At 41.7% G+C, this 17,022-nt stretch overlaps 1 protein-coding gene across 1 annotated transcript in view; it reads right to left on the bottom strand.

Annotated features, from left to right (window-relative positions):
- The window catches only part of LOC140480696 (plexin domain-containing protein 2-like), a 415,414-nt gene that overhangs the window by 11,659 nt on the left and 386,733 nt on the right, over positions 1 to 17,022 (bottom strand). The window contains exon 13 of the mRNA XM_072575933.1: positions 6,505 to 6,665. Coding sequence (XP_072432034.1) covers positions 6,505 to 6,665 — 161 coding nt within the window. The remainder of the gene's footprint in view (positions 1 to 6,504; positions 6,666 to 17,022) is intronic.

Genomic DNA, 17,022 nt, shown 5'->3' with positions numbered 1-17,022 from the left:
AAAAAAAAGCTATCCAGCCAATCTCCATGTTTCAGCTCTTGGCCTGTAACCTTGTAGGTTAGGGCATTTCATACAATGGTAGAATTACTTAGGAAGACATGAGGCAGGACTGTGGGCAAAGCTGAAAATGAAATAAATAGTAAATAAATATTAGTACTAAGAGTATAGTTTCCTTGTGAAAGAATTCATTGGGATAAATATTAGTTTTCTTTTGTACTAAAGTATTATCTATTTTAAAATAATTTCTCTTCTTAATAAAAACAAAAATTGATTTGATTGGTTCAAAAAGGTGGGCAGAATATCTTTTAAGGCTATGGCACATGTTTACATTTAAATTTATTGTAATGTCCCAGATGGAGACTCAGTTCCCTTTTTTGCCTTTCAAACACAAGCTGTGTAATCATAATGACCTGGACTTAGTGGAAATTACAATAGAGATGCTATCAGTCATTACTCCCCAGAAACTGACAAGCCAGTTAGTCAGAAGTGGATAATTCCAGAAGAACCTGAAATAATTCTCTGTTTCTTCATAGAGTTGGACCTCCCCCAGTTTGCAATAAATTTGAAATCACTGAATTCAGCAAATAAAAAGGCCCAAAAGGCCTGTACTGTGCTATGTTATATAGAAGAGAGCACAGCAAACCCTGCGTATATTGTGTTTAATAAGGAGAACAGCAGACCTTTGGGAAAAATGCTGTTAGTTTCACTGTTAAAAAGTCTTGGGAAAATTGCAGTATGTTAGATAATATGGAACTTGAGTTTTAATGACACATTAATTTCATAATTTCAGACCTGAAAAACTACTATTAAATTTTTTTTAAAAAGTATCAGTTTATGAAATTTTTGCTATTATAATACCATGTGTATCTCCCATTTATGTGTTATGGTATCTATTAAAATTCAATTAAAAGTGAAGGATGATTAGTACATTCGACTTCCTGATTTACCATCTGCCAGAATACATCAATGTCATTGACATTACCCTTCTTAATATCATTGTTGCCAGACACATAGTGATCCCCTTAACTTATCAACAAAATTAGATCAGCATCAGGAAAAGGCAAGTTCACACCATAGCCATCGCTGGATTTTTAAAGGCAGCTCCCTTCAAGGTTAGTGATGAATACCCTCACTTCTCTGCTATGTATAAAATCCAGGCCAATTTTTACAAGACCTGAGTGCATCTTAAAGCAGTATAATTGGAGTCAATTTGTAGCCAAAGGAAATGATTTCTCAGGAAATCAAAGCTAGTGTGGAGTACATGGCAAAGTGAAAGTGAGGCTGAAGCTTAGCCATCCTCACATTGAAAGATTGAGCAGAATTGATAAGACATATGGTCTACTGCTGCACCTATTTCCTGTACTCCTCTGTTATGAAAAAGCAAGAGAATTGAAGGGTGGAGTTTGAAAACAGAAAATGCTGGAAATCACAGGCAGCTTCAATATAGAGTGAGAGCAAGCCAACATTTTGAGTCTGGATGACGTTTCATCAAAGTTGACGGCACGGTGGCACAGTGGTTAGCACTGCTGCCTCACAGCGCCAGAGACCTGGGTTCAATTCCCGCCTCAGGCGACTGACTGTGTGGAGTTTGCACGTTCTCCCCGTGTCTGCGTGAGTTTCCTCCGGGTGCTCCGGTTTCCTCCTACAGTCCAAAAATGGTGAATTGGCCATGCTAAATTGTCCATAGTTCCATAGTGTTAGGTAAGGGGTAGATGTAGGGGTATGGGTGGGTTGCGCTTCGGCGGGTCGGTGTGGACTTGTTGGGCCGAAGGGCCTGTTTCCACACTGTAAGTAATCTAATCTAATCTAAGTGTTGAGGGGGCAGCATTTATGCTATAGTGTGAGGGGAGGAGTGGAGTGCTGGGGTAGAAAATGCAGATTAAAGAATTGGAATGTGGGAATGGCAGAACAATGGTGCATCTAACTGCCAAACTGGAAAGAAGAGATTGTCCTACTGGGGTGGGGTGGGGGGGGGGGGGTGGTGGTGGTGGAAAGAGGACATGGTGACAGAGAATGTAACAAGTAATGCTAAAGGAAAGGGAAGAAATAGGATAGGTTTCACAATTTGAAGGTGTTGAACACATTATTAAGTCCAGAAGATTGTAAACTGTCTAGTCTGAAGATGAGAGGTTGTTTCTCCAATTTGTGCTGTGATTTACTGGAGCATTGTAGCATGCTGAGGACAGACATGTGAGCATGCGAGCAGGGTGCTGTGTTAAAATGGCTGGCTACAAGAAGGTCAGGGTCATGCTTGCACCTGGCCTGGAGGTGTTCTGCAAAATGGTCACCCAGTCTGCGTTTGGTTTCTCCAATATAGAGTAGGCCACATTGGGTGCAGCAAATACAATACGTAAGAATGGAGGAGGTGCAGATGAAATGCTACTTCACCTGGAAAGACTGTTTATGCCCTTGGATGGTGAGCAGGGAGGGGGTGAAGGGGCCGTGGGAAACGGGGGGGGGGGGGTTGGTGCTGGTGGTCATCGAGGATTGATTGTGATGCATCTAATTCTGTAATCTTGATGAGCACTTTGGGTAAAAATATAACCTTTGAATTTTATTAAACCTGCATATTGTATTACTCCTTGATATACAGGCACAGAACTGCAGACTTTATCTGCATTGTTGCCAAATTTATACTCCTAAAACACCAATCAATCCTTCATATAGGCCTCACTATCTTCTGTAATATGAACAAAAGAATTAGGAGAGGAGTTCAGTCCCTCAAGCCTGTCCTGCTATTTAATAGCTATTGTGACTGATCACATCATGGCCTCAACCCTACTTTAATGCGTGCTCCCAATTTAATCTGTTACTAATTAAAAATCATTCTTTCTCCTCCCTAAATTTATTCAGTGGCCCAGTGTCCACCATATTCTGGGTAGTGAATTCCACCAATTCCACCGTTGAGAGAAATAATTCCTCCCCAACTCAGTCTTAAGTTTGCCAACCCTTAGTCCAAAACAATGATCCTTCATTTAGAATGCCACACAAGGGGAAACATTTGCTCCTGTCACAAATAGACTCTTACTACAGTAACACACAAAAACATTATCGCTCAGGGAAGGTGTGGGTGGACACAAAGCTGGTCTGTCTTTGTCAGCATGAAACCCAGTAATGATTAAGATTGGTCAGAGGATTGGCAGTCTCCTTTTAATGATGTGGAAATGCCGGTGTTGGACTCTGGTGGACAATGGTAAAAATCGCACAACACCAGGTTATAGTCCAACAGGTTTATTTGGAAGGACTAGCTTTTGGAGCACTGCTCCTTCATCAGCTACCTGACGCTCCAAAAGCTAGTGCTTCCAAATAAACCTGTTGGACTATAACCTGGTGTTGTGTGATTTTTAACACAGTCTCCTTTTAAAGAAGGAGGGAAGAGGCAGCAGGTTGACATAGGTGGCAGTAGGCCACCATCAGGGAATGAAATAATGGTCAAGTAAATTGTGAGGAAGGGATTTTGGGAGGGACTCATGATTTGATTCAAAACAGCCTGACCAAGGGTTTCCTCAATGTTCCTTGTGAGATCCTCTCCCTTTCTTTCCCCACAAAGAAAGCAACAACAGACATTTCAGATTGGGATTCTTCTGACCCAAGCGTCTCCCTGTGGTAAGTGATAGTGAGAAAGCCAGAATTGGATATTAAAATTGGAGTTGGCCCAACTGAATCAATGACAGAGCCTGACCTGCATCTAAAGCGAAGGATCCACCAATTTCTCTTTTGCTTGCCTGATAAAGAGGAGCAGATTATAATCATGGCTTGTGGGAAGAGGGTAAGAAAGTCCTATACGATTGTAACCCATTTTTTCATCACTCAAGTGGTGTTAAATCCCTTCTATAGACAACAGTACTTTTTTTCAACTTGGAGCAAGGAGAAGAACACCCAGTACGTTGACTGATAAAACTGGATAACTAAATTGTCCTGCATGTTTTCTAATCTCTGTGTAAAAGTTCACTAAAATAGTTATTTAAAACTTGCTCTGAATCCTAAAGTTCTTATGGGTGTCTTATATAAATCAAAGTGGTCAGTAGAAAACATACTTCATGTTTTGAATCTTAAAGTAGTGTTTCAAGTCCATTTCGCTTTATCTTTGAACATTGTCCCCATGAATAGAAATGATTATGATTTTTAAATGTTTTTCATGTTCATTTTTTGCCATTTGGCATCCATCTTTCAGAGGGAAGTGTTTGTAGCAAGTTGACTTGTTCCATTGTGTATGTAAGACCCTGTTATTAAATGATGCTGAAGAAAGTCAGCAGGCCTCTGCAGGCCAATCTTCCAACCATTTAACATGAAATAGTTTTGTCTCTTTAGTTTTTCCATCTGTTTTCTTTGAAATATATGTAGGGGGTCATTTAAAGAGCAGATGTTTGTCTATCTGAAGCCACTCCTGAATTGCCGACACTTACATTTTCATACCAGTTTAATCCCAGCTGACTGAACAGTTAAATGTTTCTAATTTGAAAATAATTTACAGAAGCCTTACCTATTCATATTTACAAAGGCAACTGCACACTGGGACACTGGCAACAATGCTTTCAGCTTGTTGATTGCATCTATTATGACATATGCAATCTAAAACGACAGGATTGTTCCTAGTGTGGCAGGCCGTGTTTGTTTACACTGCTCAGCTCTATTTCATATTTCAAGGTTCATTTGAGAGAGCCTAATACATATGAAACAACATGGTACCATCCTTCTTAAGGAAACCCTTCTGCCCAGAGATTTCCAGTTCGTGGTTATCAGTGGGTGTGGACCTCTGTGCTGTAAGTACATGCTTTTCAATGATACCGCATTGCAGGAATAGGAGTTATCAGCATTTTGTCTTATTCTCTGAAGAGAGTAAGGGTTGGATGGGAAATACAAGCAATCAGTCTCTATTACTTTCCCCAGCTCTTTTGTTATGGAGCAGACCAAACCCCCTAAAAATTTATCAAGGAGATAGCCTAGACCCTAACCTTTATCTTCTTTAAAGGGAAATGTAAGGTGTTAATTTCCCAGATGTGATTCGATTTGTCGCACCATTAGGCTATAAGCAAAACACACTTATTCTTACATCATAGTTAAAGCACAAACAAAAAAACTTTACTTCTATTAAAATACTTAACAAAATTATTTTGCTACTCATCAACTATTCCAGTATAGCAGCATCTCATAAACACACTGTTGGCAAAGACAAATTCAACAAAACAGATTCCCTCATTCCAATCTTCTCCAGCCTTGGAGAAAGGAACACTGACAAAATGAATCCAGCAGCAGAAACACAACTCAAGCTTTTTGCAGCAGCTGAGAAAGAGTTGTATCTCCAAATACCCAACCTCAACAACTGAAAACAAAACTGAAACCCTGGGCCTGTGGGAACCTGATTCCACCCACTCACGCTGCTTTTGCTTATTTAAAAAGCCCAAAGCTATTTACCCTGCTTTCCACAGAGCAGACACCTCAGCACCAGCTTGACATCATCCCTCTTCAATAGGACCAGGTCAGATCAAATCCCTCATAAAGGCACATACTAGGACCATTAGCATTAACTCATGACCTGCCGGTAATTGATTTCCATTGCCATCTAGGAGTTCCTAATTGCTGTGACTACATTTGCAAGATTAGGCCATGATTCCCCCTGGCACTGTTCACTCCTATGAGTTACTGGCTCTAAATGCCCAAAATGGCCGATCCTGGCTCTGTGTTCCTTCTGCCTGGAGTTGAGAAATAGCTACCCTTTAAATTCTAAAATGAAGTCTTTAAAGATGTTGCTCGTTATGCATTATTTGAGTCAGGAAAATCTGGCCACTTAATCCATTAAATTGGAACATTATCTAGTAACAAAAAAAATTTCTTTAAAAATGCATATGCAGTGTGGTTTTCTTTCTTCATTTTGGTAAGGAAGAAAATTAGTCAAATACATCACTGCTGCAGCTCACTCACTTCAAGATAGTTTTTATCATTTGCACTGTTGCATTACTGCAATTAACTAATTAGAAATCAAGGAAGCCAAGATAGACTACAGCCTCTAGCTAGGAGACAGTGAGGTCTGCAGATGCTGAGATCAGAGTTGAGAATGTATTGCTGGAAAAGCACAGCAGGTCAGGAACCATCTGAGGAGCAGGAAAATCAATGTTTTGGGCTGGAGCCCTTCCTCAGGGATGAGGCTCCTCCTTATTCCTGATGAAGAGCTCTGGCCTGAAATGTCGATTTTCCTGCTCCTCGGATGCTGCCTGACCGGCTGTGCTTTTCCAGCAACACACTCTCAAGTACAACCTCCAGTTACCTGCTCTCTTTGTTAACCATGATTTGAAGAGCTGTTAGGAAGGATGCTGGTAAGGACAATCAGTTTAAATATTCATTTTGTGTTGTTTCTTCTCACCCAGAAATTCAAAGAGTTTTCCTTCAAGCTTTGCTCAAGCATGTCAATGTCTTAAGTGAAAACGGTTGGCTACAGCTTCTTCAACTCATGAATTTGCTTGTATAGGATTTCAGTAAATTTTGCATGCTATCATTGGGAAATACCTCAAGGAAGAAGAGACTTGCTGCTGATGTTGGGTGATGGTACATGTAAAACGTCACGAGTACTCCTGCTACAACGATGATGATGACCAGGAGTATCCCCACGATCAGGCCAGTGTGGACTGAGTCACCTTTCTTCTCTGCAGTGCTGTCAGCTGGGGAAGCTGGAAAAATAGCAAGAGGAAAAATACATCATTTCTACAACCTCCACTAAAATAGTGACTACGGTGTTCTTCAGGTAAATTTAGAGATTACACGTTCTGGAATTCCACTGCCCTCAAGTCATAAACCTACAAACTACTTCAGTGTAATTGTTAATGAGGTCTGACAGGTTTGACACACAGTTTCCCTGTGGATTGCCATTTATGTAAAATAGGACTGATAACATCTGTGATATTTCATCTGTACAGCTTAAATTTGATCAAACGGGAGTTATATTTGAATTTCAGGTAATTCTGGCTGCTTCAACTATCTAGATAACATTAACAGCTACCCTGAATTACAGTTCTGAACATTAGCATGAAGCAAATGGAGTAAAAAATTGTAACATTATTTACAAGAGGAAATCATTTTTTATGGCACCATCAATTTAACCAAAGGCTTCATTAAAGCCTGGCACCAAGCCATCTTTTAAATATTTTCAAATGTTGCCATTACTGAGGAAGGTTCAGGCAAATATCTACAATGACCTATTTCATATGCTTCACTACATGTTGACTTTCATTTATAAATCATACATCTTCTGTAGACCAACGACTAATTTCAGCTATTCACGTTGAAGAGCTACGTGCATTGGACAATTTCTTGAAAGTTTGGGTGTTTGGTTCAGCTGATAGCAATATCACTTCAGAATACTGTAGATTTGATATCTATTCGTGATTTGAGCTCGTAATCTAGTTTAATTCATGAGTACAGTATTCAGGGAGTGCTGAATTATTAGAAGTGTCAGATGTGATTTAAATTGTTCTGGTGAAAGCATTATGTGGAGGAGAGTAGAGATCTTTTTCATTATGTGCACTGCAATATAATTCCATCAGTGCAACATATATTACTGTTTAACAGTAACAGAAATTATCTTCAGGTTGTGAAACTTTGCACGCTTCAGCAACTTTGAACTATATTAAATTCACAGAGTCTTCAAGGGGGGGATGGGTTAAAGTTTGAAAATTCTGAGAAGATTGGTGCCAAAATAAATCAAGCTGATGGGTGTAGTCATGTTCTTCATCAGCTGGCATGTTTAAAAAAAATAAGATTTGCTTTACCAAAATTTGTAGGTGCACTTGTGTTTATATTGGTAATCCCTGGCTAATGTCAAGATCACAGTGGTGCTGGAAAAGCACAGCAGGTCAGGCAGCATCCAAGGAGCAGGAAAATCGACATTTCGGGCAGGAGCCTTTCATCGGGAATTCCTTATGAAGGGCTCCTGCCCGAAATGTCAATTTTCCTGCTCCTCGGATGCTGCCTGACCTGCTGTGCTTTTCCAGCACCACTCTATTCTTGACTCTGATCTCCAGCATCTGCAGTCCTCACTTTTGCCTAATCCCTGGCTAATGCATAATCTGTCTGGCAGTGCTCATTAACATACTATTCACACAGCAGTGCCTATCAATTGTGAAAAAATTCAAATTGCGATGCTTTTTTTTGTCCTAGTGCTCTTACAACTTGCAACATCGTGTTTCATTGCGTTTCTGTTAGTTCTCGGTTTGTTGGTCATTCAACCCCCTCTCATTGTGACAGCCTTTGCAGGATTCTGATGATGTAGCAAACCATGAAATCTCTGGAACAAAAACAGAAATTATTGGTGAAACTCAGCACCCCTTCACTGGACTTGAATGCTAACTCTGTTTTCTTCCCACAGATGCTACGAGACCTGCTGAGTTTCACCAGCAATATTCTGTTTTAGTTTCAGATCTCCACCATCCATATTCTTTGTCTTATTTTAATAAAATTTCTGGAGATCCTCTTGTGGCTGTATTGAAAGACAAGTTCTGATTTGTGTATGTATTGTAACTTGTTTTAGAAGGCCAGTGCTAGTCTAACAGAGTGGTTTTCATTATAGTGCTTCTTAGTGTCAGTGCTCAGGTTTCTCAAATTCCTGAACTAGTTCGCATGAAAGGCACATCCTTTGTCACCCAGCATCCAGTCACGATAGTGCTGGATGGTGGAATCCAGGATGGATAAAAGGTTGTAGTTAAGACAAATGTATTATGACTTCCACAGACCTAGATGATCCAATGCCTGTGGTCACAAATCAATGGCAGAGAGAAGGAGTGAAAGTCTTTCTTTCTACTGCGTTGCTTGGGATCTTCAGATGGAACATGCAGAAAAATCTGTGTGAAACATGATTCCAGTAACACTCGGAGCTCTTTCTCTGGTTGGGTCACAACTAATGGAAAGGTGATAAAGTGGTTTTGCTTTTTGAAGAAGGCATCGACGACCTACTTGATGATGTAATTTGTGACACCCATTGAAGCCTGGAATGTCTCAGATCAATTTGAATTTTCAAAGTATTAGAATTGGAATTAGCTTTCCTGTCATGTGCACTTGAACGAGTGCAGCGAAAAGTTTGCAATGTCACCACTTATGGCGCCATCTTAGGTACAAGATTCTCAGGTACAATACTTAAGTATTTGGGACAAAATTGAAAGAATAATAAATAAAAGTCCAACATAAGAATAAAAAGTAAAAAAAACATTCCCGAAATACAGTCCTTTTCACCCAAGTTCATGCTAGCACCTAGCCTCCAGACTGCACTGGGCCAAATCTCCTGACTACGCTGGGCTTCAAAACTCAAACCTTGAGGCCTTGTCCCTTCATGGTGGCCACCAGGCCAGGAATCACCTCCCCGCTATAGCCTCCAGTCTGGGACCCGTCTCCGGGAATCACCTTCCTGTTACAGCCTCCGGTCTGGGACTCACCGCCCTATGCTGGCCTCCGGTCTGGGACTCATCTCCAGGAATTACTTCCTTGCGACAGCTATCGGTCTGGGACTCATCTCCGGCAAGCACCACCCGTGCCAGCCTCTGGTCTGGGACCCGTCTCTGGGAATCACCTCCTGCTGCTGGACTCCAGTATGGGACCCATCTCCGGGAATCACCTCCCCGTGCCAGCCTCTGGTCTGGGAGCCGTCTCCGCGAATCACCTCCCCCTGCCAGCCTCTGGTCTGGGACTTGTCTCCGGGAATCACCTTCCCATGCTGGCCTCTGGTCTTGGACCCGTCTCCAGGAATCACCTCTCCATGCTAGCCTCCGGTTTGGGACCTGTCTCCGGGAATCACCTCCCCGTGATGGCCTCTGGGACTCACCTCCCTGTGCCGGCATCCGGCCTGGGATTCGTTTCCGGGACTAACCTCCCCATGCTGGTGTGGTCTGAGATTTGTCTCTGTGATGACCTCTGGTCTGTGGGTCACTCTTTCATTCCCCTCTGAGTGAGTTTAAAGTTAGAAGTTTGGAAAGGAGAGAGAGAAAGAGAAAGAATGGGTGAAGCAAAGGAGCTCTGACTGGAATGTCCTACTCTGCTGCCATCTTGGACCAGAAGCACTTGGTGTAATTTAGTCATTTATAGCCTCAGTCAGCATCATGCATGAACTGGTGCTGAAACATGTAACAAAGATGCAAACACCTTCCTAGTGAAACAGAGTCAGCAGCTGCATTACTTCGCCCTGAGGTTGATGTGGGATAATTAACTGCCTAAGATCTATTTGGTGTATGGGTTCCTGTACCCTCTTCTCCTTCATGCTTTTCTGCTGGTAGTTGTGATCCTCTGTACGTTGGATCATAGAATTCCACATTGACCCTCTGAAGAGCATTCCATTCAACCCACCCTGCCTCCCCACCAATCTCTTTAACCCTGCAATCCCCATGGCTAATCCACCAAGTCTACACATCCCTGAAAACTACATGCAATTTAACATGGCCAATCCACCTAACGCACAGATCTTTGGATGAGGGGAGGAAACCGCAGCATCTGGAGGAAACCAACGCAGACATGAGCAGAATTTGCAAACGCCACATAGACAGTCGCCTGAGGCTGGAATCAAATCTGGGTTTTTGGCACTATGCGGTTGAAGTGCTAATCACTGAGCCACCGTGCCACCTCCACACCAAAACATGCACTTGCTCCATCAGCACCCTGAGTAACACCAACAATATACTGAAGCCCAGACATGGAGGTAGTATTGAAGTTCCCATATGTTGCCTGTTTATCATTATTAAACCACAACAGTCGAAAATAGATCTGGAAGTAACTAGATACTTGCCTGTGTGGAGTTGAATTTAATTATCCTTCACAGACAGAGGACTGTTATGTTAATATTTAAATATGTCCCACAGCACTTGGGTAATACAACCAACTTTGGAGTTTGGTACAATTCCAGAAGAGATTGAGTGGTGGAGATTTGGCTCTGAAATTTATTCCCTAATTTCTAATATTAGATTCAAAATGCCTCTACAGCAATGTTTCCCATATTGAAAATTGTTCAGAATATTAAGACAAGTCAAGATTTTTTCTCCTTTAGACAAAATCAGAATCAATATTTTGTATATTTCAATCCAAAGATGTGCAGGTCAGGTGTATTGGCCATACTAAATTGCCCGTAGTGTTAGGTGCATTAGTCAGGGGTAAATATGGGATGGGGGAATGGGTCTGGGTGGGTTGCTCTTCGGAGGGTTGGTGTAGATCTGTTGTGCCGAATGGCCTGTTACCGTACTGTGGGGAATCTAATCTAATCTAATCTCATCTCTGAAATATATTGCTACACAGTATGAAGAATAACACTTCGAGTGGTGTGTGATGGTGTTCTGCAAGTCAACAACATGGAAAACACCAAAATTAATTCAGTGTGTTGAGCCAAGAGAATAATGCTTTGGGAGTTTTTAAATTTGAAGCACAATTTGAGTATCTTAAATGTGGGAAGAGGAAATTGTTTACTTTAATTTTTGTTAGAGGAGCTTTTATTCTAGGCATTGGACAAGGGATTCTCTCAGTAAAACCAAATGATTTAACTCGACTTCCCCTGCACTAAATAATTCTAACTATAATAATATTTTATTTCAATCAAGGTGTCCTGTACAAATAACATTTCAACACTTCCAATGGAGTCCATGTAGCTAAAAACGAGTGAGCTAGAGCTAGTGACTAATTTCCACACTGTCCATACATGTAACATACTCAGAAAGGCCAGGTGGCTTTAAATATAATGAACTAATGGATCTTATTCCTTTAAGACGGTTGCATTCAAACAGACATCATCAAAATCCAGAGCCGAATCAAGCAAGGGCTATGTGATAGCCCCTATGTTATTTACAATCAACCTGATAGAAGATCAACTGCTCTCTGGTGTCAGAGTTAAATACCATTCAGATAGAAAACTGACTTCAATAGACCTCATGCCATCACAAAACTGACTGCAATAAATATATCTAACGTACTGTATGCAAGCAACTGCAGGGCTGTTTCCGACTCTGCAAGGGATTCCTGATCTCTTTAATTCTGCCATTTAATGTCAAAGTAAAACTCTTGCATCTATTCACACCCAAATAGTCAGCCAAATATTTCAACTCGCACATATGCTGAAGGAGTGACTCTAGAATATGTTGCATGCTCCCCATACTTTGGCAGCTAGCTCTCTTAGCAGATCATCATCGAGGAGGAGATCCAACACCAGATTAGCTACTTAGTAACAATGGCAGTAAATGGCACCAAGGACCACAGAAGTTCTGCTGTACAGAACTGTAGTCCTCAACATACCTCTGTACTGCAGTGACACCTGGACTGTATATCGGAAGCACGTAAGAACACTAGGGAAATTTAGCCAGCAATACGTCTGTCATTACCTCTGGATTCAATGCAACATTGTAACATAGAAAATAGATGCAGGAGTAAGCCATTATGCCCGCACCATCATTCAGTACGGTCATGGCTGATCATCCAATTTTAGGATTTCACTCCTGTTTTCTCTCCGCAATGCTTGATTCCTTTAAGGACCACGGCCAGCTCCCTCATGAATATATCTAATGAACTGGCTCCAATGGCTTCCTGTGGGAGAGAATTCCACAGGTTCACAACTTTCTGAGTCAAGAAATTCTTCCTCATCTCAATCCTGAATGGCCTATGCCTTATTCTTAAACTGTGACACCTAGTTCTGGACTTCCACAACATTGGGAACATTCTTCCCACATTTAGCCTGTCCAGTCCCATTATTATATGTTTCTATGAGATCCCCTTTTATTCTTCTAAATTCCAGCGAGTCCAAGCCCAGTCGATCCAGTCTTTCCTCATATGTTAGTCCTGCCATCCTGGGAATCAGTGTGGTGTACTTTCACTGGGCTCTCTCAATAGCAAGAATGCCCTTCCTCAGATTAGATTAGGTTAGATTCCCTACAGTGTGGAAACAGGCCCTTTGGCCCAACAAATCCACAACGACTCTCCAAAGAGTAACCCATCCAAACCCCTTTTCCCTCCACCTAATGCATCGTACACTATGGGCAATTTAGCATGGCCAATTCACCTAACCTGCACATTTTTGGATTGTGAGAGGAAACTGGAGCACTCGGAGGAAACCCATGCAGACACGGGGAGAATGTGCAAACTCCACACAGACAGTTGCCTGAGGTTGGGATCGAACCTGAGACCCTGGTGCTGTAAGGCAGCAGTGCTAACCACTGAGCCACCATGCTGCCAAAACTGAGGAGACCAAAACTGCACACAATATTCAAGATGTGGCCTCACCAAGGCCCTGTATAACTGCAGCAAGACATCTTTACTCTGATATTCAAATCCTCTCACTGTGATGATCACCATGCCAGAAGCTTTCCTCACATTTATCCACATTATATTGCATTTGCCAAGTGTTTACCCACTCAGCCAGTCTGTCCAAGTCACCCTGCAGCCTCTCAGCATCCACTTCACAGTACACATTGCCTCCCAGCTTAGTGTCATCTGCAAATTTGGAGATATGGCCTTCAATTCGTTCAACTAAATTGTTAATGTACATTGTGAACAGCTGGGGTTCTAGTACTGAACTCTGCGGCACCCCACTCATCACTGCCTGCCAACCAATTCTCTATCTAAATTAATACATTACCTCCGATATCATGAGCTTTAATTTTCCTTACTACTCCCTTCTGTGGAACCTTGTCAAAAGCCTTTTTAAAGTCCAGATATACACCATCTGCCGACTGATCCTGTCCGCTCTACTGGTTACATCCTCAAAAAATTTCAGAAGATTTGTCAAGCATGATTTCCCTGTAGTGAATCTATGTTGACCTGGACTGACTCTGTTACCGCTTTCCAAATGCTCAGTTATTACATCCTTAATGATTGATTCCAGCATTTTCCCCACCACTGATGTCAGGCTAACCAACCTATAAATTCCTTGTTTTCTCTTTTCCTGCTTTTTTAAAAGTAGGGTTACATTACCTACCATCCAGTCCATTGGAACTCTTCCAGAGTTGATAGAATGCTGGCAAATGATCATCAATGCATCCATTATGGCTCAGGCCACTTCCTTAAGTATTCTGAGATGCATAGCATCAGGTCCTGGGTACTTGCTGGGTTTTAATCCCATCAATTTCCCCAATACCATTTCCTGACCAACAAGGATTTCCTTCAGTTCCTCCTTCATGCTTGACCCTCTGTTCCCTAACATTTCCAGAAGGTTATTTGTGTCCTCTTCAGTGAAGACAGATCCAAACTATTTGTTCAACTGGTCTGCCATCTCTTTGTAGTCCATTATGAATTCACCTGATTCTAACTCAAGGGACCTACGTTTGTCTTCACATATCCATAGAAGCTTTTGCAGTCAGTTTTTATGTTTTCTGCAAGTTTACTTTCACATTCTATTTTCCCCTTTCACATTCAAACCTTGGTCGTCCTGTACTGAATTTTAAATTTCTCCTAATCCTCAGGTTTACTGATTTTTCTGGCCAATTTATATGCCTCCCCTTTGGCCTTAATACCATCCCTGATTTCCCTTGTTAGCCATGGTTGAACCATGTTTTACGCTGATGCCAGACAGGGATGTAGAATTGTTCAAATTCATCCATGTGTTCTTTAAATGTCTGCCATTGCCTATCCACCATTAACCCCTTAAGGATCCTCGGCCAGTTTATCCTAGCTAATGCATGCCCTCATATTATCAACGTTAGCTTTCTTTAAGGTCAGGACCCTAGTTACAGATTTAACTGTGTCATTCTCCATCTTGATGAAGCATTCTACCATATTATGGTCAATCTTCCCTAAAGGAACTCACAGCACAATGTTGCCAATTAACCCTCTCTCGTTACACAATGCCTTGTCAAGGATGGCCTGCTCTCCATTTGGTTCCTTGACATTTTGTTCGAGGAAACCATCTCTCATACATTCCAGGAAATCCTCCTCCATCGCAATGCTACCAGTTTGGTTAGTCCAATCAATATGTAGATTGAAGTCACTCATAATAACTGCTGTACCCTTACTGCATGCATCTCTAATTTCCTGGTTGATCCAATCCCCAACGTCACAACTACTGTTTGGTGATCTATACATAACTCCCACTAACGCCTTTTTACCTTTGGTGTTCTACAACTGCACTGAAACAGATTCCACATCGTCCAGGCTAACGCCCTCCCTTAGTATTGTGTTAATCCTCTCCTTAACCAGCAATGCCACCCCACCTCCCTTTCCTCTCCATCTGTCTTTCCTGAAAATTGAATAACGCTGGATGTTGAGTTCCCATCCTTGGTCACCCTAGATCCAGGTCTCCATGATCCCAATTACATCATATCCATTAATAACTGTCTGTACAGTTAATTCATCCACCTTTTTATAAATGCTCCTCGCATTGAGACACAGAGCCCTCCGGCTCATTTTTTTTTTGACATTGGAACAAAGTGTCCCTCTTGAAGGCACCTCTATAAACATTTAGGCAAAATCTCATTGATGGAATGGATTGTCCAGAGGGCCGAAAGTTGTCTTTCCAGCCAGCTCCTGCTTTCATAACTCTCAAATAACCAGTGCTTTGGAGGGAACCAAAGGAGATGCTTTAAAGACACTCTGAAACTCTCCATGAAGTGGAACAGCAATGGCATTAATAAGTGGGAGGAGCTTGCTGTCAATCATTCAGAATAGCAACTATCTTCTCTATCAAGCAGCCTCATGCTTTCAGTTACATCTTAATGCTGAGCCAGAGTAAAGACAGAGCAGGTAAGAAAAGGAAACAAATCCTGCCCTCTGGATTCCACTACCCTATGGGACACACTGCCTCTGTGCTCAAAGATCACAGTTATATGAAGATGATGAGAGAAACTCACGGCCCTGAGTAGAAATCATCCCACAATTGAGGGACGGCTGACAACCATTATTGAAACATATCTATTTACTGAAGGATTCGTCATTAATATTCTAATTTAAATTATAATATGAGATTTATTATATGAATTGTATGAAACACAATGAGTTTGACTTGCAGAGATTTTTAAAATTTTGCGTGGATGTTTTGTATAAACAGCTGCCTAATTTCTGCTATGGAACTGCTGTGCCAATTATTTGTGTGCTGGAAAACAATATTAATCTATTTTCTGGTGTAATTAACTGCAGTTGTACCTTGGCATTTTGGCTGATTAATTTTGCACCGCTGATTTTTTTTTTCACTCTATTCTTTAACCTAAATTAAAGCATCAGTTATTGGCCGATTGGTGTTCATGATACCCTGAGATATTTTCCTTTTTATATAGCTAAAAACAGCGACATTAATTACACCAATTGTCAAATGGTCACAACAATAAGACCAATTAAAAGCAAAATGCATCATTCGGCAAACACAATTCTGGGGAAACAACACTTTGCAAGCCACAGTTAAGCTGGCTTATAGTGAAGATAAATCAAATTGTGAATCAGAGTAAACAACCAATTAGCAGGCAGGTTGTGAGTGTTATGTATAGAATTATAATCTATACACACCACAGTGTCACTTTTATATGGCCTTGTCCTTTCATTCTTTCATGGGTTATGGGCATTGCGGACAAGGTCAGCATTTGTTGCCCATCCTTATGTGCCCTTGAGCATCCCTTCCCATAATCGAAAAAATGTGCAGGTCAGGTGAATTGGCCATGCGAAATTTCCCATTAGTCAAAGGGAATTGGGTCTGGGTGGGTTACTTTTCGAAGGGTCGGTGTGAACTTGTTGGGCCAAGGGGCCTGTTTCCACACTGTAGGGAATCTAAACTAAGGGGCAGCACAGTGGCTAGCACTGCTGCCTCACAGCACTAGGGTCCCAGCCTTGGGCCACTGTCTGTGTGGAGTTTGCACATTGTCCCTATTTCTGCATGGGTTTCCTCCGGGTGCTCTGGTTTCCTCTCACAATCCAAAAAGGTGCAGGCCAGGTGAATTGGCCATGCTAAATTGCCCATAGTGTTAAGTGCATTAGTCAGAGGGGGGTTATGGAGGGTCTTCGGGGGGGTCAGAGTGGACTTGTTGGGCTGAAGGGCCTGTTTCCACACTATAGGGAATCTAATCGGATCTAACGGAGAACATGGAGTCAGAA

Source organism: Chiloscyllium punctatum, chromosome 8, assembly GCF_047496795.1.
Source record: "Chiloscyllium punctatum isolate Juve2018m chromosome 8, sChiPun1.3, whole genome shotgun sequence".
NCBI classification, from domain to species: Eukaryota; Metazoa; Chordata; class Chondrichthyes; order Orectolobiformes; family Hemiscylliidae; genus Chiloscyllium; species Chiloscyllium punctatum.
This window is presented reverse-complemented; position numbering and strand designations above follow the sequence as displayed.